At 48.4% G+C, this 21,194-nt stretch overlaps 2 protein-coding genes across 5 annotated transcripts in view; one reads left to right on the forward strand and one right to left on the reverse strand.

Moving 5' to 3' along the window:
• LOC310696816 (uncharacterized protein) overlaps window positions 1-21,194 on the reverse strand; it is a 155,801-nt gene that overhangs the window by 55,994 nt on the left and 78,613 nt on the right. The gene's annotated exons all lie outside the window — the stretch shown is intronic.
• PLXNA3 (plexin A3) overlaps window positions 1-21,194 on the forward strand; it is a 69,877-nt gene that overhangs the window by 38,411 nt on the left and 10,272 nt on the right. For 3 of the 4 annotated variants that reach the window (XM_083482757.1, XM_083482756.1, XM_083482758.1), the window contains exons 11-27: window positions 4,022-4,118; window positions 5,179-5,369; window positions 5,860-6,005; window positions 7,981-8,101; window positions 8,351-8,487; window positions 9,429-9,602; window positions 11,671-11,764; window positions 12,707-12,946; window positions 13,562-13,705; window positions 14,392-14,626; window positions 15,957-16,099; window positions 16,931-17,187; window positions 17,756-17,822; window positions 18,487-18,633; window positions 19,409-19,598; window positions 19,881-19,984; window positions 20,739-20,835. In XM_083482757.1, coding sequence (XP_083338883.1) covers window positions 4,022-4,118; window positions 5,179-5,369; window positions 5,860-6,005; window positions 7,981-8,101; window positions 8,351-8,487; window positions 9,429-9,602; window positions 11,671-11,764; window positions 12,707-12,946; window positions 13,562-13,705; window positions 14,392-14,626; window positions 15,957-16,099; window positions 16,931-17,187; window positions 17,756-17,822; window positions 18,487-18,633; window positions 19,409-19,598; window positions 19,881-19,984; window positions 20,739-20,835 — 2,584 coding nt within the window. The remainder of the gene's footprint in view (window positions 1-4,021; window positions 4,119-5,178; window positions 5,370-5,859; window positions 6,006-7,980; window positions 8,102-8,350; window positions 8,488-9,428; window positions 9,603-11,670; window positions 11,765-12,706; window positions 12,947-13,561; window positions 13,706-14,391; window positions 14,627-15,956; window positions 16,100-16,930; window positions 17,188-17,755; window positions 17,823-18,486; window positions 18,634-19,408; window positions 19,599-19,880; window positions 19,985-20,738; window positions 20,836-21,194) is intronic. The other variant, XM_083482759.1, reaches the window with a different exon arrangement.

The following is a 21,194-nucleotide window of genomic DNA, read 5'->3' on the forward strand; positions in this document are numbered from 1 at the left end:
AGGATTAAAGAGTCTCTTCTTTTGGCTGGGGCAGAAATAAACAGCAGGACTTACTGAAGATCTGTGCTGGCACTTGTTCTGTTTACTTTTAACATGCATTAATGATGTGAGAGAGGATGGACCGACTCTAAAGAGGCTCAAATGTTCTGCAGGCGATGCAGAATAATTCCAGCTGGCAAAGTACAAAGAAGGCTGCAGAGATGTGTCAAAAATAAAAATAAAAGTAAACCAGGTGGCTGAGGAACAAGATGTCTGAGAACACAGAGGGCTGATATAGCAGCAAAGTTATATATGTGATGCAGGGAAGATTTTATTTTTCTACATCTGTGGCCCTAGTCAACAAGTTACTTCAACTACAGTGGTACCTCGGGTTACAGACGCTTCAGGTTACAGACCTAACCCAGAAATATTACCTCGCATTAAGAACTTTACCTCAGGATGAGAACAGAAATTGTGCTCCGGCGGCGTGGCGGCAGCAGCAGGAGGCCCCATTAGCTAAAGTGGTCCTTCAGGTTAAGAGCAGTTTCAGGTTAAGAACAGACCTCCAGAACGAATTAAGTTCTTAACCCGAGGTACCACTGTACTTGGAGAAAAGACTGGGGAGCGACACTTGTTGCCATTTCCTCCATGCCTCCCTCTTACCTCAGGACAGGCAATTGTGGGGGCTGGATATGGTGCAAGGAATGCCCCCACCTTCAGACTCCTATTTTATTAAACAAGATTTATATACCACTTATATCAGCAACAACAAAAAGCCATGAGTGGTGCACATAAAATAATATGGAATTTGTATAAGAAAATACCAATAAAATCAACCCTCCAACAAACAAATAGGCATACAATTGATCAAAATATAAATAAAATTTTAAAGTTTTAAAACAAGTGCACACAATAAAATTACATGCCTGGGTATTGTTGTTTTATTTAGGTGTGTGCTTGTTAGTTTAAAACTAATGCTTTCCCAATGGGGAAAGGAGATTGTATTCAGGAAAATTATCAACATGCTGTAGCTGCCAAAAACTGCCGGAGAATCCTGAGAAAGGGATAAAAAGTATTATGAACACAGTGAAGCAGCCAGAACTTGAATACTGTGCATTTTGCATCCTGGGCAATGTCTGTAAAGCTATTCCCTTGCCAAACTGCATACCGTATTTTTCTGTGTATAAGACACCCCCATGTATAAGACAACTCCTGTTTTTTTTAACCCCAAATTAAGAAATCAATATTTTAAACTAGGGTTGCCAAAACCATGCTTGGCTGGCTGATGAGACCGGCGGCAGCAGCAGTGCTTTGGTTGGTGGTGGGTTTTGCTGCAAATAATTGTTTCCTCCTGCCTCTGCTGCTGCCGCCTGTGGTTTAAATGGTGGAGCTGAGCGCCTTGCTGCTGCCGAACAAACAGTGACAGCTACTGGGCAAGCACCTTCTTCATCTCGCAGGGCCCTGCCTCCGGGAGAGCTTGGCCTGAGCCGGCTGGGCTCCTCTCGCTCGCCATGTCCGGGGATGGTCAGTGGCGGCGGAAAGTTCTTGAGCTTTTTTGGGTGACCGCCCTGAAAGTTGTTAAGCTTTCAAGCGGGCAAACTGCAACCCCCAATCGCCCCGCCGAATGCGCGCTCCAGCCAGCCCAAGCCGAAAAACCATTTGTGTATAAGACGACCCCCAATGCTTTACTAAATTTTTAAGCAACAAAACATAATCTTATACACGGAAAAATACGGTAGTTTTACAGCACCCGGTCAGGGGCAAAGCAGTTGCTTTAGCTTTGTTTTACTTTCAGTTCAGATTGTTAGCAGCACGTCCAGACAGGAGCTAGGAAAACCCCTGCTTTGATTCTTAAAAGTTTTCATCCCTTCATTGCTGGGTCTTTGTAGGATTACTATACAGCCTGTGGAGTTCCGGCCCGCACATCTTAGAAAGGACTTTTTGGCTTTCTGATGTGATCAAAGCAAACCCCATCTTCCCCTTCCCAAGTCAAGAAAAGAACCATTACTCTCAGTGTACAGCTCAGCAATTGCTTGTCCTCAGTGTACAGAAATTGTAATGATCTGATACTGTACATAGTCTTATGTAAAAGAATTTCTGTTATACAGTTCTAGAAATCATTTGGGGCTATTAAATGCATGAACACCTTTGCTTAAACATTGCTTTTATCATTTTAAAAGAAAACAAAGGCTGGGGGGGGGAATTGAGGACCTGCCCCTCCCAGATTCCCCGTTCCTCCCACTAGGGCTTTCATACCTCTAGACCAGGAGTCAGCAACCTAAGGCCCATGGGCCACAGGCATCCCACGGGGGTCATTTAACTGGCCCACAAGCCGCCCCCGAACCAAGCTGCCCGCTCAGATGCTGGAAATTGTGTCCGCGCAGACACTGGAAATTGCGGCTGTGCGCGTTCATGCGCACATGCACAATCAGGCCCGCAGAGGGATTTCTGCTGGAGTGAACCAGCCCAGGTGAGGTAAACCTTGCCGACCCCTGCTCTAGGCTCTATAGATGTTTTTGGACTCCCAACTAACATCATCCCCAGCCAGCGTGACCAACATCTGGAGGGACATATAAGTCCTGCTCCAAACAAGGTTTCCTGGTTTGTGCCTGTAGGTTCTGTGTATGCGTGCAATATAAATATGTAATATGGGGATTATAGAAAAGCGTCGATAAATCCCTACAGAGGCCAACTCACATGCTGAGAACCCAGGAAGTGCTAACAGTGCAAGAAGTGGGGCTATGATCCAGATTCAGTAGATTAGCAAGTAGGACCTTTCCACCTAAGGTGACCGTTTACTCAATGCCAACAAAGAGGGTAAAGGAGGACACAGACCTAAATAAAATGTGCAAATATCAAAATGATCACTACAGTTTAAATAGAACTACAATGCATGTCTCCATACTGGGGAAGATGATTGCGGGGTTGACCTGTGTGCTTGCTCAGCGTGCTGTCCAGATGCTCGCTGTTGATGGGCAACTTCAAGGCCATTCCTCTCCAAGTCCAATTTAAAGATGCATATGAAGGGAGATTTCATCTAGGTCTTTGTCTTTAAGCAGAACTCAGAGCAGGCAGCCCTTCAGACAGAGGACTACCCTCTGTAAAGTAGGGTGTGTTGCTGCTGCCCTAGTCTGAAAGTTGAGCCTTAAGGGGGATTGGCGGGCTCCTAAGTACAGCTCATGCTTCCTAGGTGGCAAGGCAGTTGGTGTTCTGTCTGATTCTGGGGAGGGGCCCTCTTTTAGGTTTTTCCAATGTGTATTTCTGAATAGGGATTCCCATCACTACAGTCATACTCAGTAGGGATGGGAGAGAGATTTGATATTGTTTGCATTTCAATGAGAAACTCCCTGATTTGCACTTCACAGACCAATGTACAGACCAACACACAAATATCCTTTGAACTTTACCCTTCTCCAAAGTTTGTGCCTCCATTGAGAGCCAGTGTGCTGTAGTGGTTAAGAGCAGTGGACTTGTAATCTGGTGAACTGGGTTGATTCCCTGCTCTTCCACATGCAGCTGCTGGGTGACCTTGGGCCAGTCACACTTCTCTGAAGTTTCTCAGCCCCACTCACCTCACAGAGTGTTTGTTGTGGGGGAGGAAGGGAAAGGAGAATGTTAGCCGCTTTGAGACTCCTTAGGGTAGTGATAAAGTGGGGTATCAAATCCAAACTCCTCTTTTTCTTCTTCATTCCCTAGCAACCAGTGTGTGTGAAAATGCATATATTAGAGAAAAGTTTACATTAAAGAACAACATATAAAAATGCATTGCATAAAATTGCATAAAAATGCAAAAATGGGGGAATTGCTTTTTTAAAATGGGAATATTTGTCAAAACTGCATACAAAAAGGTATATTTTAGGAGAATTTCACCCTAACATGCTGACAAATTTTCACGATGGTTCATTTTTAAATGCAAATTATTGTTGCAAAAATGTAGAAAACTCAATTTAAGATTGGGAAAATGAGAAACGGAAATTGACAGGTGAATCAATTCCTAGTATTTTGCCCTCTCATACATTTGTGACCCATCTCTTTCCCACAGTACTGGTATGACAGTGATGACCTGGGGGAACTGCCGCTGGATTTTGATGTCATTTGGGATGGAGACTTCGCCATTGACAAGCCACCAGGGTTCAAAGGTATGAGCCCTAGATGCAGAGTGTGTAGATCACCATTTGTGCTAATGGGGGTGCCTTAGGTCTGATTTCTCATGGATCACTTTCCAGTTTTCTAAAATGAACATTTTGTTACGGAGAAACCTTACACAGTGATAGCTGGAATGCAGTACACCAGGGCACGTCAGTGCCATCCCAAAACTTTTTGCAGCCTGAAGAACAGAAATGCCCCTTCTCAACCAGTGGCGCAGGAAGCCTCTTGGGCACCTGGGGTGGTGTGCCCAGGGGTGGGGCAAACCGCCCATAGGGGCAGGGTGAACTGCACCACATGGCACGCATAGGGGCTAAGGACGGGGTGCACTGCGCAGCACCCATAGGGATGGACAGAGGCAGAGCTAGCGGCAGTGTGCGTCCCAGGGATGACACCCAGGGCGGACCCCCCCCCCCACCTTGCTCCACCTCTGTTCTCAACACCACCCACCAGCACTGCTAAAGCCAACACTTTTTTTAAAAAAAAGTCTTACTACACTCTTCAGTCACCAATTTCCTGCCTTCATCTGTCACTCCTTCCCTACTTCCGGTGCTGCCTAAAACAAGTGACTTAACCCTGATGTATGTATGGTAAAGCCATCTCTGGAAGATAGAGAAGCTGCCTTAAACTGTATCCAACTGTTGGTCCATCTACCTTAGTTTTGTCCACACTTCCTGCTAGAATCTTCCCAGGGTCTTAGACTGGACATATTTGCTGGCCTATCTGGACCTGCTGGGGAGTTAAACCTGGGACTTTACTCACGCAGAGCAGATGCTGTACCCCTGAGCTTCAGCCCTGCATCTTGGTTGACCCTGGTGTGATAACTTCCAGCCCAGGTGCATTCAAAGACACAGTAGCATCAAGAAGCTAACCTACTAAAACATTGATGGTGATTCTGCCATGTTAAGCATGCAGCTGAATCTTGGCCCACACTGCATGGTTTAGATTGCCAGCATAGGTGGAGGGATCTTTGAGGGAGGTGGCAATCTGGTGCATTGAGAAGAGAGGAAGTTCCTTTCATTTCATCTCCATGTTGTTCTTCCCTCTCCCCAGCTCTGTTGTACAAGTGTTCAGCCCAGCGCTCCAGCTGCGGGCTCTGCCTCAAGTCAGACCCGCGCTATGAGTGTGGTTGGTGTGTTCCAGAACGCCGTTGTCTCTTGCGCCCTCACTGCCCTACTTCCCGGCAGAATTGGGTGCCACCTGGACGGCGAGGGGCCCGCTGCACCCACCCCCGCATCACCCAGGTAAGAAAAACTGCTTGGCGGTTCTCTTAAAGGTAAAGGAACCCCTGACCATTAGGTCCAGTTGCGGACGACTCTGGGGTTGTGGTACTCATCTCACTTTATTGGCCAAGGGAGCCGGCGTACAGCTTCCGGGTCATGTGGCCAGCATGACTAAGCCGCTTCTGGCAAACCAGAGCAGCACACGGAAACATCATTTACCTTCCTGCCAGAATTGTACCTATTTATCTACTTGCACTTCATGCTTTCGAACTGCTAGGTTGGCAGGAGCAGGGACCAAGCAACGGGAGCTCACCCTGTCACGGGGATTCGAACCGCCGACCTTCTGATCGGCAAGTCCTAGGCTCTGTGGTTTAACCCACAGTGCCACCCGCATTCTCTTACTGTGATGTTTTTTCCTTCTTTTTTGGGACCCCTGCAAACCTCGCTGGGTTCCCTCCCCCCAATGAGCAGCCTTCCTCTCTCTTCCCCTCCCACCCCAATCTCTCTGCAGGTGTTGCCATTGACCGGCCCCAAGGAAGGTGGGACACGAGTGACAGTTTGGGGAGAGAACCTGGGGCTTCATTTCTTCGAGGTGGGGGTCCGTGTGGCAGGCGTGCGCTGCACTTCTCTCTCTGCTGAATACATCAGCGCTGAGAGGTTGGTGAGGGTTTCCTGAAAACACTGGGTGCTGGTGGAGGAGGAGCCTGCGGGGTGCTGTCACGGGAAGGTATAGAACAGGGAATCTGAGTAGGAGCAAAACTGCAAAAGCAACTGTGTGGTTCATGGTCTCTCACTTAACACCACCTCCTGGACCTGGTGGTGCATTTAATGGCAGAACTCTGTGAATGCAGCTCCTTCGCTCCTCCCTTTGTACTCACACCAGGAAGTCCCCAGTTAACCAGAGTATCCCTTTTTCCCAGAATGGAAGAAACTCTGATCAGCAGCTTTGGAACAAGCCCAGGATCATAAAGTACAATTTATGGCAGAGTGCCTTTTAGTTATAGCACTTGGTTCTCGTGCAGGGCTTCCAGGCAGGTTTGTCATATTAACTAAAAACAAAATAATATCTAAGAAGGGAGGCTGCAGGGTTGCAAAATCGGAAGAATGAAAGGGAGCCAATGCAGTGAGCTAATGAGCACACAGTTGTACTTGATAAAGCTATCATTTTAATCTTCACACTTTCTGATCAGACCAGAAAGATTTATGTTGCAAGAAAGGACAATAAATTAGTCTTTTCCTCCCCCCACGCCCCCCGGTGTCATCCCTGCATGTTCCACTCATTTGAATTTAGACATGTTTGTCTAAATGTTTCCCTCTTAAACTCCAGAAACAAGGTTCCCATGCCCAGATTCTCTCACTTTGGTAAAACTGGTCTAAACTACCAATAATGGGTTTTCTTGGGGGTTAGCCACGCTTAACTTTTGCTCTGTTTTTTCCAGGCACCAGGAAAGAGCTCTGTGTTTAAGCTTTATTTCCCACTTTCCCTGCAAAAATCTGTGCTTTAGCATTCAGTTTAGCTTTTTCATGGATTGCCGTTTGCTCCAGGGTTTTCTTGGGGAAAGATCTAGAGCAAAAAAAGGGGCACAAAATTTGGACACAATTTGGACTTGGACACAAAATTTTAAAGTGTGGACCATGCCTGGAAAGAGAGGGGCAAAAGGGAAAGTGTAGATAAGCTCTTAGGTAGGCCAAAGTTGACTTTGATATTTCAATAGCACATGGATGGGTAACTTTTTCAGGCTTAACAGGTGGGAGGCTCAGATCCGCCATGATCGTGAATTTATTGCTTCCTCTGTGCGTCTTGTTTGGGCGGAGCGGTGGGTGGAAGGGGCCTTCCCAATGCAAAACAAGATGGTGTCCCTAGTCCCTTATTGCAGAAACCTCTGAGTTTTCCTTATACAGTGGAACCTTGGTTACGGTGGGGAGCCCCGCCACAACCCGTAAACGACGCAACCCAAAGTGTCGTGCCTGCGCATGTGCGCGGCACAATTTAGCGCTTCTGTGTATACACAGACGCGATTTATCGCGACTGCATGTGCGCGAATGACGCGAACCTGGAAGTAACCCGTTCCAGTACTTCCAGGTATGTGCCAGTTGCAAGCCAAGGGTGATGTAAGCCGGAGGCAACGTAACCCGAGGCTCCACTGTATTTTGTGCTGAGAAGGATTTTGGTGCTGCCTTGATTGAGGGGGAAAGAGAGGCCAGGCCAAAAGTATTCATTGGGCAGCTAGGAGAGATGCCAGGAAAATTCAGAGGATTGCATTGAAGGCCTCTCTGACCAAGGCTAACGCTGCTGACCCAACAGGCACTCCGGAGGAAATGAGGAGTCATTCCCTCCCCAGGGAAGAGCACTGACCAGACTAAAAGGTTTACCAGGCAAATGTCATTCTGTTCAAGGAGTGTTTCTTGCAAGGCCTTAACAAACCTGCAGTCCGGGGCAAGACGAAGAGAGCTGAGCTGTGCAAAAATAAATTATAACAAGGGGCATTGTGGAATGAAGAACTAGAAGCAAGTGATGGCCTTGCGAGGGAAGGGATGTGGTGGACTCAGTGGGGCTGCAGGGATTGGTGTGGTGGCGATGGGATGGGGAGGAAGCCATATTCTTCTGACAAATCATCCTTTCTCCCCTCAGGCTGGTATGTGAACTGGAGCCATCGCTTTTGCCCGACCCTCCCCCCGGGCCTGTGGAGCTGTGCGTAGGCGATTGCAGTGCTGACTACCGGACCCAGTCAGATACTCCCTTCACTTTTGTGGTAATCAGGGTGGGGGTTAGGGCTCAATAGGCATATTTAGCTTATATGATAAGCAATGAAGTACATGGTAGAAGTCTTGCTTGTAAACTGTGAGTGGGTTTATTTGTGGGAAGGGGTGTTTTCTGAGCCCCAGACCCAAAAAGTAGTCTGGTTCTGGAAGGGGTGTCCATGTTAATCAGCTTGAGGGAAGGGGGAGACTGTTCGTGAAGTCTATCTTCATTATTAATTTCTACCTGTTTCCTCATGTAGACCCCCAGTTTTCATGGGGTATACCCAGAACGAGGTCCTGCCTCAGGCGGGACGAAAATCAGCCTCCTGGGAACGCATCTGGATGCTGGGAGCAATGTCAGTGTTGTGATCCGGGGAGCACCATGTCAGCTGATAAGGTATTGTTTGGAGTGCCATTCATCTTTCAGTGGAGTTGGCTGGGAACTCTTGGACAGGCTCAATATTAAATTGGGTTTGGGTGGGGGAAGGAATTGGATGGAATTCAGCATCGCGCTGAGGTGAATGTCCATTCAGGACAAGCATTGCAGCAGGCGGAACAATCCCCCCATCTCCTTCCCCAAGCTCTGTTCTGGGAGTTGACCTGAAATCCCCTCCAAGCCTTTTTTGGGGGGGGGAGGGTGGGCGCAAGTGGAGGAGATGAGGGGAAAGCTCCGCTGGGCGAGCAGAAGCCCTTGGGCTGAAAGGACTCTTTAGGCCAGTGGTTACCAATTGGTAGTCTGCAGACCCCAGAGGTCTGTTTCACCCATGCAGGGGGTCCCTGGCACCATGGGCAAGGGCGCAAAACTGCCTAGAAAGCACTGGACAAGTGGAAATCTGCTTGGCCCCATGCTTTCTAGGCACGGGACAAGCACAAGTCTGGATGATCCCTAGGCCTGTTTATTTTTTGCATAGCAGCTCCTTGGTATGAAGAAGCTATGAACCGAGAGTCAGCATGGTGTAGCAGGCAGAGTGTCCAGCCAGAATTGAGGAGGGCCACGTTCAAATCCCCACTCAGCCATGAAGCTCCTAGACCCTGTTAACTGCCTTTCAGTTTAATCTACCTCAGAATAGAATAGGGTGGTGGTGGGGAGAATCAGGTGTGCTGCCCTAGAGCAGGATAAAAATGAAATAAGTCCATGGCCTGAGACCTAAGGTGGCCAGGCACAGAGGAGGGAAGCTCTGTGTTTACGTTGGACAGTGCAACGTGGGTGAGGGGAAAGTGGTGGAAGGTGTTGAATGATGGGGTGTGGAGGAAGCATAATTTTTGAGGTTAGATTATTTGTGAGGAGGCTGTGTTTGTTTCTTTAGGGGCAATAACTCTCAGTTTCCCTCTCCCAAGGCGTAGCGCAGGGGAGATTGTCTGCCTGTCTCCCCCCTCAGCCCTAGGCCCAGGCCTCGCTGAGCTCAGCCTTCGCATTGACCGTGCTAACATCAGCACCAACGGCACAGTCTCCTTCCGCTACAGCCCTGACCCGGTTGTCACAGGGATAGAGCCTGCCTGGAGCATTGCCAAGTAAGTGATGAGCCTGCGACAGCTCTAAGCTTCTTTACTAAGCATCTCTCATTCCCACAGGACGGTGCCCAGGCCCCAAATCGGTAGATGGGAGTAACTGAGGAAATAAGGCTCTCCCCCCAACTTCCCCATGACTGCTGCTTAGTGGGGAGGGCCCTGATGCTTCCCCGCCCCCTCATGACTCAGAGAGGAAAATTGGGGGCTGCCCTCCATCCTCCACATTTAAAAAGTTTTACTTTAGGCACTTCTGCTTTGTCTCGTTTATTCAATCTGTCTCCCATCTCAGTGTTTCTCAAACTATGGTCCCAGCTGTTGTTGAACTACAACTCCCATCATCCCTAGCTAGCAGGACCAGTGGTCAGAGATGATGGGAGTTGTAGTCCAACTACAGTTGGGGACCCATGTTTGACCAACACAGTCTCATCTTCTAGGCCAGCAATTTGTTGAGATTCCAATAGATAGACAGATATTTAGAGACACGCACACCTTACCCTGTTCCAAGGACAATATTGCTAATACAGGCATTCCCCCCACTAGGATTGGGCGATACCTGGTTTTCAACATTGTGATATATCACCAGCTAAACACCACAATTTAGTGATATATCATGATTTTTGAAACTTGGAACTATGTAGGGGGGTGAAGGTTGGGGGGGGGGTGCAGATCGGGTGTGTGGCTGGGCAAAGGAACATGGAGATTGGGTGTGCCAGTGAGCAAAGAAGCATGGAGATCAGGCTTGCAGGAAGCAAATCAGGCATACACACACACACACAGAAGGGAGCAAGGAAGGAAAGAGGCTTGAAGAACACAGGGCAATGTGGTGGGTTTTTTGTTTTTTTATTTCGTGGCGTCTGTGAGGGAAGTCGGCGTCTCAGCATCAGTGGCTTCATGAAACCATGCTTTCTCCCAGCTGCTTCCAGACAAATCCACATTGAAGACTCACACAAACTGTGATTCATGACGCATTGCCATGTCAATTATTTTTAGACAGTTATTGTGATGTGATCTAGAAACCGGTATTGGACGATATATCAATATATCGCCCTGCCCTATCCCCTACATACACATGATTGAATCACACACAACCGTGTATATGTGTGGTGCTGGGAAATAGATAGATTCAAACCAGGAAGGGCAGGAGAGAGCTGGAGAGTCCTCATGGCTCATGAGAAGACCCTTCTAGTACCCCGAAGAGGATGTCAGTGAGAGCGGAGGAAGCCCCAAAGAGACCAGAGGCACAGTGGGGCTTTGTTTAAGCTGCTCAGCCTCCCTGCCTAATAGATGACGCATGGGGTAGCACAGCAGCTGCTGCAGCCGCCACTTACCCAGGCATCTTCCCAGCTGGTCCCAGGGCTTCAATTCTAGCTGGAGAAAGTTGTGGGGAGAGAGAGCTGGAGAGCTGGAACAAACAGGTATTCCAAGGCTTTTTAGAGGGTGCTCCTCACTCACGCAATATTCACTTATGTGCGGGGGGGGGGAGAACTTAACCACCATGTAAGTGGGGGGGGGGGACACCTGTACTAAAAAAATATATTCCTGTACTATAGACACATCTTCCAAATTAAAAAGCATGGAGAGGGCAACATTTACAGGCAGTGGAGTTAAGCCAAAAGGAGATACTGATTTATTAGTATATATGTATGCATGTTTTTAATTTTACGAACTGTATATTTGGGGGGGGGGTCAAAGGGACCTCAGCCCCTAGGAGTTGACTTCTATGCTCAAGGCTAATGGTGAACACTGGGGAAATTGAGTTTTGGAAAGGGAGGGGGAACACACATAGGGAGCGCACTAGCTTTGATCCTGTGTGAACTTCCCTTGGCTCATCTGCATAGGAAGGCACCTGTGACATTCTGAGCATACCTGGTCTTCTCCGTGCAACTGTATCCCTGGTCTCCTTGCCATTGCCGCCTGCCTGGTGGGTGCCATTATGAGAATGGGGTCTTACCAAAGTCATGAATTTCCCTTTCTTTGGCAAGGTCTTCTCTTTATCATCTGCACCACCACAGTGTCTGTGGGCTGAATCCATTTACCGCCCCCTCTGTCTTTTCTTACCCCCGCTCTACAGTGGTAGTACCAGTCTCACAGTGAGTGGGACCCACCTGCTGACGATCCAGGAGCCCCGTGTTCGAGCTGCCTATGGGGGAATAGAAACCATCAATGTGAGTCTTCTGTGGAGTGGGCTAAACTGATGCAGACTGAGTGTGCAGCAAAAAAAGAGGCAATTGGCAGACATAGAGGAGAGAGGGAGGGAGGGAGAGAGAAGGGATTTGCACCATCAGGTTAGCTACTCTGCTCTAAGAAACAATATACCACTCACTCATATTGTGTATCAACCAGTACTATCACTTGGCTTAAAACATGTTTGTTGATCTACAGATCAGTCCTCCATACCCAGGAGTTCAAGAGCAGAATGTCCATTGCACCTGTAGTTCTTAACTTCAAACTTTTGCCAGGTTTTCACTTCCGCTTTTAAATTGTCCATCTTTTGTGCATTAAATTTGTGTAATTGTAGCTGGCCAACCACCAAGTGTGTAAAGCTGTGATTGCATAAGTTGAATGCACATGCACACAAGTTGCGAGTTGACTGTATATAAACTCACTGCACATCCACCCTCCACCGTCTGAGAGAAGGTCTGTAGCTTAAGGAACTATTCAGACATATGATCTCCCACTTTCATTCTGGATGGTGAAGTTCAGAAGGAAACTCCATCATGTGATATATATTTTCTTAATCATGTATTTCCACTCCCAAGATTCTGTAAGTAAAAACCATAAAATGTAAACCATAAAATTGTAAGTAAAACCATGAAATGGTTCTTAAACATATCTGTCTCTGTCTTGAATCCAAGATAAAGATTAGGAGGCCTAAAGCATTCTGGGAGGGAGGGAATAGTCCTCCCTTCCAAGCCCTTAAAAGGCAACATGCTTTTTGAGAGCTAATTGTCAAAGCGAAGACTCTGCATGTCAGAAGTAAGGACTGCTGGTCTTTGAGACAGCAGAGTAGGTATGCGCGGTTGGGTGTTGAAGGTCAGAAGCCAAGTGTAGCGGATTATTCTTTGTTCCCCCTCAGTTGTGGGGTGTCTGTTTTTCCTTCCTTGCAGAGTTGCCAGGTGCTGAATGACTCAGTGATGTTGTGCAAGGCCCCTGGCATCATCCCTGGGGAGCAGGCCCTGCCCCTTGCAGGGGCTCACCCTGACGAGTTTGGCTTCCTCTTGGATGATGTGGCAGCTGCACGTACCTTGAACCGCTCCGCCTTTACCTACTACCCTGACCCCAGCTTTGAGCCGTTTGGTCCCAGCGGCATCCTGGAGATTAAGCCTGGATCCCATGTAGTCCTCAAGGTACTGAAGCAGTTTGTGTCAGGGCTTTTAAAACTTTAATGGCTGAAACCCTCAAGCCAATCAAATGATAGCCTGCTCAAAGCCTACTGAATAAAAACCATGACAGAATTATTTTCTCCACCATGATGTGGCTTTTTAACTTTTGGTTAGAGATAAGCATTCCAAAAAAGAAAGGAGTGCCTATTTTATGGTTGTGACATTCAAATACAGAATTCGATCGGAAATTGAGAATTTAGTTTTCTTTCATATATATTTTAATACATTTTTCTAGGCCTTATGACAGCCAAAGCAGGTGTGAGTAAATATAGGCCTTGTGTGGTGAAATCTGGTTGAGGTGGTCTGAAGAGGATTCCCAGTGGTTAAGGAATTTAGTTTTAGATCCTTGCCTTTCTCCATGGATAAGAGAAATATACAATTTTGCATGTTCTGTACTGGCTGCAGAGAATGAATGTGCTTTTTGGTGCTATGTTGAATGGACTTTGTGCAGAATGGGTACCCGGTTTGCACTTTGAGAGTCCTGGGCTTGGACGCAAGAGACTGTCTTCTCCAAGCCTAGATTCAGGATCCTTTTACAGAACGCTCCCATATCTTCTCTCATATTGCTGTGCCTTTCAGGGCAGGAACCTGATCCCAGCAGTATCGGGCAGCGCACGACTCAACTATACAGTACTAATCGGCGGAGAGCCCTGCATCCTGACTGTCTCAGAGACCCAACTGCTGTGTGACTCACCAAGCCAAACTGGGGAACAGCCAGTTACGGTACGCCTATCATTGGAAGTCAGGGAGGGAAGGGGGGATGTGGAGCAGATGGGATCAGTCTGCCCATTCCAGGGAGAACTGCCAATGCTATGGACATGCAAGGGGTTGTCCAGTGAGTGATTTGTCCTGGTGATGTGACATAGTAGTATGCATGTATTAGCCTGAGGAATGTCACCCCCGCCCCTCTCTGGCAAGTGTAGGTACACAGCTGGTGGGTAGGTCTGCCCATTCTGCCCAACCATGTGGACCAACTAAAAGAAAAAAATTGCAAAACAGAGCACCCCATAGATCTAGGTTGAAGAGTGTGGGATATACTGGGGTTCTCTCACCAAATAGTACTTACCCCAAACCTGGATCTTGGCATCTAGGAATTCTCCTTTTCTACCTATTTTTTCCCTTGCCACCAACAAAGAGGTCAACAATGTTCCAAGAACAAGTCCTGATGTCCAAAAAGATATGCCCTAAGTTCATTTGAGGGCTGTTCCCCTGTGTTAAGCTGCTGGGCCTCATTGTTTTCAGAGACAGCACATATCCTGAACAGCAGGTGCCAGTTAGTTAAATGTACAAGGGGATGGGAGAGCTCTTGTCTTAATGATGGTGGACTGTATTAATAGGCCCTTGGCCTGATGCAGCAGGGGTGCTTCTCCTGTGTGACCTGGCTTAATCTCTTGCTCTTCTTTTTGTAGATCCTGGTGGGGGGTCTCTCGTTCTCCCCTGGGACCTTACACATTTACCCTGAGACAGCCCTGCCTTTGCCGGCTCTTGTTGGGTTAGGTGCAGGAGGAAGTCTGCTTCTGGGCGCTATCATTGGGGTGCTGGTGGCCTACAAGCGGAAGACTCGGGACGCTGACCGTACTCTGAAGCGGTTGCAGCTGCAGATGGACAACTTGGAGTCTCGCGTGGCCCTGGAGTGCAAGGAAGGTATTTAGGGGGCTGGGAAATAAAGGGACGTGAATGTCAGGGGCAGCAACATTGCCTTTTGGGCCCAAGGTTGGTAGTTGTTGCTGGAACGTGTTAATGTAATCTTCGGCATCTCCTCTCTTAGGAGGCGACTGATGCTAATGTAGGTCTTTGGGCACAAAGGTGCCTTCTCTAGTTGTTATCTGTAGCCTCCAACATGAAGTGTGGAAGTCCAGCTCCCTCTGGGCACTATGTATGCCTCAGGACTGGTTCCCAGGGTATGGAATAGTTCCTTTTGTAGATTGGAAAGATGTGCAGCCATTATGGGCTCCATATTCTTTTCACAGCATATAGTTTGTGGCAGTCACCAGCTCCTATAACACTGCAACAAGGCCAGCCCTATCATTCTGGAGAGTGGGATGGCTGCATCAGACAGCTAATTCTGGGTGTCATGAAGGGACAGGAAACCAGGAGTTATTGAAGGTATTTCTGATAGTATTTCCACTCGCAAGGAGAGATGCTTGTGGGATTTTCTGTCTCATTTGCCAGACTAACTTGGCCAGCTTTAAGCTGGCCATGATTGGGGGTGGGATTTGCTGTTCTGCTTCATGTAGCAAAATGTATTTGGTTTATAGGTAGCAAAAGTCTTGTAGATTTATCCCACAACCATCCCTATTTTGTTCCCATTTTGTGAAATAGTTGAGTGTTGGGAGTTTTTTGTTAATGTATTAATGCACAGAGGTTTCAGCCCCTCCTTGGGTGTCTCAAAATTAAATCTCTGGTGTTTCTTCGCGGGTGGCTGGGCAAGAAGGACAGAGAACGTCCACCTAAACTCTAGGTGACAAAGACATGGGCATAGGCACAAAATGCCAAGGTACCATTCCCGCCCCCTGCCCCCCATTTTCCCACTACTGCACACCATGACTACCTGTCCCAATAGACACACATTCCCTGCTTTAGAAAACAGTTTAGAACAAAGAGCAGAAAGAGAAGAACCTTCAGCAATAAGTGTGGCAGAGTGCAGTCATCTTAGGCAGTAATGTCTGGTGTAAATATGTGTCGAAAATCCACAAAAGCATTCCTTTGTGTGAAATGTTGAGAGGGTTGTGCTTGATACAGCTTGGTGGGCTCAGAGAAAAGGCACTTGCCATGAATGGTCCTTAATGAGAAATGTGGCCCCTACTGGAGAACCGTAGGAACACAGGTGTCTTTAAATTCTTTGGCTCCCTTAGGTTTCAAAAGCTCAGGGGTGGGTTTTTTTGTGTGTGGGGGGGGGGGGAGAATTAAAGTGGAGAAGGTTGCCCGTTATGCATGGTCTCCAACACTTTTGACCATCTTCCACCTTCTTCAGCTTTTGCTGAGCTGCAGACAGACATTAACGAGCTGACAAACAACATGGATGGTGTGAAGATCCCTTTCCTGGACTATCGGACCTATGCAAGGCGTGTGCTTTTTCCAGGCGTGGATGAGCACCCAGCGCTGCAGGAGACCAGTGTAAGTTGCAATGCAGGGGGAGAGACAGGGACCCAGCAAAGATTTTTGCCTTACAGTTGGCAGAAAAGGGAGATCAGAAGCTAGTGTTTCATGATCTCCATCTGACACGACCTGAGTCATGGAGGAATCACCAAGTCCATGGTGGTGGTGGTGGGGTTCTTGCATGCTGAAGTCTTGGCCTTCTAGCTTTTGGGTGCAAGTCCCTCCCCTGCCCCACTTTGGTATTTCCTCCATTGAGGTACATGTTCTTGAACTACTTGTTTGGCCTCGCTTAGACAAATTAATGGAGGATAGGCTATCAATGGCTACTAACCATAATGTCTATGTCCTGCCTTATCAATTGGAAGCAGGTGTGCCTCTGTAGATGGGTTGCTGGGAATCAGTCACAAGTGGGCAGAGTGCAGCTGCACTCGGGTCATGCCTCTGACCTTCCTTATAGGCACATGGTTGGCCATTGTGAGACCAGGATTATGTACTATGATGGGCCCTTTGGCCTCATCCAGCAAGGGTCTTCTGCCTGTCAGCCCCCAAAGACACCTATCTCATTGCTGTTGGAAACAAGAAACTGGCCCAGGTGGGTCCTTGCTCTGATCTAGCAGCAAAGGATGTTCCTATTCTTTTAATGCTCTTATGCAGAAGAGACATGTGTGGTCAATAGCTCAGAAGACAACATTCCTCTCTCAGTGGCTGTCTTGTGAGCAGCAGCATCTCAAAGACATATGCAAAGTTGCAGGACCCTCCAGGGGAATGTTTTTAATGTGCACAACCATTTTCCAAGTGTCCTGGCTAGCTCAAGGGGTGTGTCTCTCTCGCTTCTCTTGCCCTCCACAGACGCCACCGAGCACAGAGAAAGGCCTCCGCCTCTTCGGGCAGCTGCTGCACACGCGGCCCTTCCTGTTGACCTTCATCCACACCCTGGAGGGACAGCGCGGCTTCTCCATGCGGGACCGGGGGGCTGTTGCTTCCCTGACTATGGTGGCTCTGCAGGGCAGGCTGGACTATGCTACTGGTGTGCTGAAGCAGCTACTGGCAGACCTCATTGAAAAGAACCTGCAGAACCGTGCGCACCCCAAGCTCTTGCTCCGCCGGTGAGAGGCCTTCTGTGCTCCTCCCCACCACTTAATGCCATAAGCCTTCAACCCCACACTGCCACCAAACAAGTGCCATAACACCCTCGCTTGCCTCCCCATCTTCTAAACAAGAGATTGCCAGACCCCCTTAAGGCTGGGAACCACATATCAGCATCGTGTTGCCCCTCTGCAGCACTTCCACACAGAGCTGCTATGGGTCCTCAGCCCCTGCTAGTCATGCCATATGTTCCACCTCTTAACATGCAAAGTCCTCCTTGCTACTTCTGTGCTCCTCCCTGTTGTCTAGTGGACTGAATTGATGCTGTGTGTCTCTTCCTTCCCTCCAAATGTGCCTGTAATCCCAGGGGGGGGGGTGGTAGCAGCATCCCATTTGTTGGAGTGAACATTGTTGGGGCAAAGGAAGTAGGGAGATCAAGTTTCTAGTCCCTGTGACGTGGCAAAGGGGCTCCCAGATTTATGCGTATTTCTCTTCACAGCTGTGTGCATGTGGGCATTGAGGATTCCCTCCACCTCCCACACGTGAGGAGCTCAGCCGTCTGTGCTTTCTCTTTTTCTGTTTTCCCAGGACGGAGTCCGTAGCTGAGAAAATGTTGACAAATTGGTTTACTTTCCTGCTGCACAGGTTCCTCAAGGTGAGTGCATGCAAGAGAAAGATAGAGGAGAGGGCAGGGGGAGGGAGAGAAGTGAGAGAGATGGAACAAGGCCTCTGACATCTGGGTCCTGGCCCTTATTCTGGCAGAGAGCGGGAATCTAAAGGGGGCTGAGGGAAAGTAGAGGCCAAAGATCCAGAATTTTCTACCCACGGTCTTTGTCCTGGGGAGAGGGAGTTGGGAATGAGAGTTCTGTGGTTAGGGAAGGAAATGTTTTGCATGCATAAGCTTCCATGTCCAATCTCTAGGACCTGCAGTTTGATAAATGACCAGGTAGCAGGGGATGGCAGCCGTGGCTGGTCCATTGGGCAAGCAAGACGCATCCCTACCACCCTTGGTTGGCCCTGCTGCCTGCCCTCCTTACAACCTGTCGAGGAGTGTGTGGCCCTGCCTGCCACCTGCCACCTCCTTATTCCGCAAGGAGGAGGAATGGGAGTGAGGAGGAGCTAAAATGTGTCGGCTCTGCCTCTCATTGGCTATGGTTGCGTCTGTCACTGCCTATGCCTACTGCTGGACTCCTTGCCTCCTGGGTGATGGAGAGCCCCTTTCTCTGCCAGAGGCCCTGATGCCAAAGTAGATGGACCCTGGGATAAGGGAGCTTCCTATGTTCCTTGCCTGTGAACCTCTCTCTTCTTCCCCACCCCAGGAATGTGCTGGGGAGCCGCTATTTATGCTATTCTGTGCCATCAAGCAGCAGATGGAGAAAGGACCCATAGATTCCATCACAGGCGAGGCTCGCTACTCGCTGAGCGAGGACAAGCTCATTCGCCAGCAAATAGATTACAAGACCTTGGTGAGGATGCTGGGGGCTGTGCTATGCCTCTTCGTAGTCTGGGGAGAGAACAGTTTAGTTCGCTCTGTGAAAGGGGGGGGTTGCTGTTGCGTAGGCCAGTCTGGCTTGCAGTCTTGGTGGTTTAGAGGACTCCAGGCCACCAGATTTGAAGAGATAAGCAGCAGCCTAACATTTTAATGGCAGGAGACATAACTTTATAGGGCTGACCTACTTCAGCCTCAAATGGGGCTGCCTTAAAGGAAGAAAGTTCCACAAAGTTCCATAGAACTGGAGAGAGGAACAGGGAAGGGTGAGATTAGCCCAGTGATGCCAAAGACTGCTGTGTGCCTGTGTGGTGCATGCTGGACTTTGGCTAAGGTGAGGCACTAGGTTCTGCTTACAGGCAGCTGGGGGAGGGGCAAAACAGGGGTCCATTCCTACAGTTCTATGTAGGGATAAAAGTTTGGTTTGTTTGTTTTTTACTTTTGGCTGACCGCGAAAAGAATTGGCCTTCCCCTGTTTCCATCCTGGCGTAGATTAGGCAACCTGCTCTTGGACCTCCATGTTAGTTTGGCAATAAAAAGGTTATCAAAATATCTCCAATTTCTTACATTGGACTGACCCCAAATGCAGCAATGCTGGAACTGCAGTTGCTCACAAATGGTCGTTGGGGATGTGAGGAATGACCAGAGCTAAAAAATGTTCTAGGTATGACCCTGGGCACATGTAACTAGGGATGCATGAGCCTTGAAACTGTGACGATTGCAACGTTAACAGTTTTTTTCTCTGTTTCCAGACTCTGTTATGTACCCCCCCTGAGCCCCCTGGGGGCCCTGCTGTGCCTGTCAAGGTATTAAACTGTGACTCAGTGACGCAAGTGAAGGAGAAGCTGCTGGACGCTGTGTACCGTGGGGTGCCCTATTCCCAACGCCCACGTGCTGAAGACATGGAGCTGGGTATGAAGGCAGGAACATGGGAGAAAGCAGGTGGGGCTGGGAGCATGGATGGACACCTTGGTTATTAGCCACTGGGCTTAGGCTAGGGGTGGAGAATCTTGGTTCCAGCATATGCTCTTCGACTGTAGGTCCCGTTATCCCTAACCACAGGCCATGCTGACTGGGGCTGATGGGAATTTCAGTAACAACAACATCTGGAGGGCCACAGGCTCCCCATCCCTGGCTTAAGTTGTAACAAAATTGGGGGGGGGGAGCCTGGGAGAGATAATACCAAGCTAGCTCTCTCCTCATTGACCTCCTTTTTCACCCCAGAATGGTGTCAAGGCAGTGGGGGGCGAACCATTCTGCAGGATGAGGATGCCACAAGCAAGATTGAAGGAGACTGGAAGCGGCTCAATACACTTGGGCATTATCAGGTAACCGGTTTCCCTTCCACCCAGCTCAGGGCCATCTAGATTCCTAATATGTTTACCATAGCCTGGAGAAAATGGGAAAACGCGGTAGGGTTTGGGAGCAAGCCGCTTCCGAGCAGTACAAGGTGTGAGGGCTGTTATGTATTCCTTAGGAATATTTCTGGCAGGAATCAGGAAATAAATAATGCTTTGCACGCCCTAGAGGATTTGAGGAGTGGAATAGAGCAGGTTGCGAGGGGGGTGGAAGAGGGGGCCGTGCATGTGAGTGTCTTGACCAAGCAAAGAACACTGGATTACCTCAAGAATACAACTCAAGGAGTCATACTCCGTACTGTTTGGAAGCTTCAGTGACAAACTGTATTCTGGGGGATTATCCTAGCTCTCTTCTTGTGTGCTGAGGTAGAAAGAAGCTGATTGTAGCATAATGGCTTAAGACTTCAAGGCAGGAAGATCCCTGTTCAAATCTCGTCTCCATCATGAATTCACTATGTTGGCCACTTAAGCCAAGCCACTGTTCTCTCAGGTTCACAAACACATATGCTTGCACACACTCCCATATAATAATAATATTGGCCTACCGTACAAGGCTGTTACTAAGATAATGCAGGCAAAATGCATTGAAAATTGTAAATGTATTATTATTATTATTATTATTATTATTATTATTATTATTATGTCAATTTTTGTTGTCTCCCCCCCCCCTTTAACCCCATCTTTACCTGTCCCACCCCTGCCATCCCTGCCATTCAATGTGCAGGTAGCAGATGGCTCTGCAGTGGCGCTGGTTCCTAGGCAGGCATCGGGCTACAATATAGCCAGCTCTTTCACTTTCACCCACTCGCTGAGCCGCTATGGTAAGGAATGACACATCCTGCTCAACACTCCCCATTCCCTCTAATGCTTGGCTGCACTAAGTGACCAATGGCTTCTGCCTTTCTCTCTCCGACAAGGTAACACAATGTTGTGCAAAGTTATGCTGTGTTTTTTGGGTGGTGGTGGAGTCGAATTCAGCTCCTCCCCCCCATTGCCACTAAAGTTTGAGAGGATGAAAATGCATCTTCTATCCTTCTGTACACTCTACACAAGAATCTTCAACCTCCTGTCCTGCCCCTCCCCCCCCCAAATTAATTCTGTGCTCAGACAATCCATATTTTGGATTATTCAGTCTATATACACTAATTTATGCAAATTTACATACTTCTTCCATTTTTCA

This window comes from Podarcis liolepis (assembly GCF_965112155.1).
Source record: "Podarcis liolepis genome assembly, chromosome: 17".
Classification (NCBI taxonomy): Eukaryota; Metazoa; Chordata; class Lepidosauria; order Squamata; family Lacertidae; genus Podarcis; species Podarcis liolepis.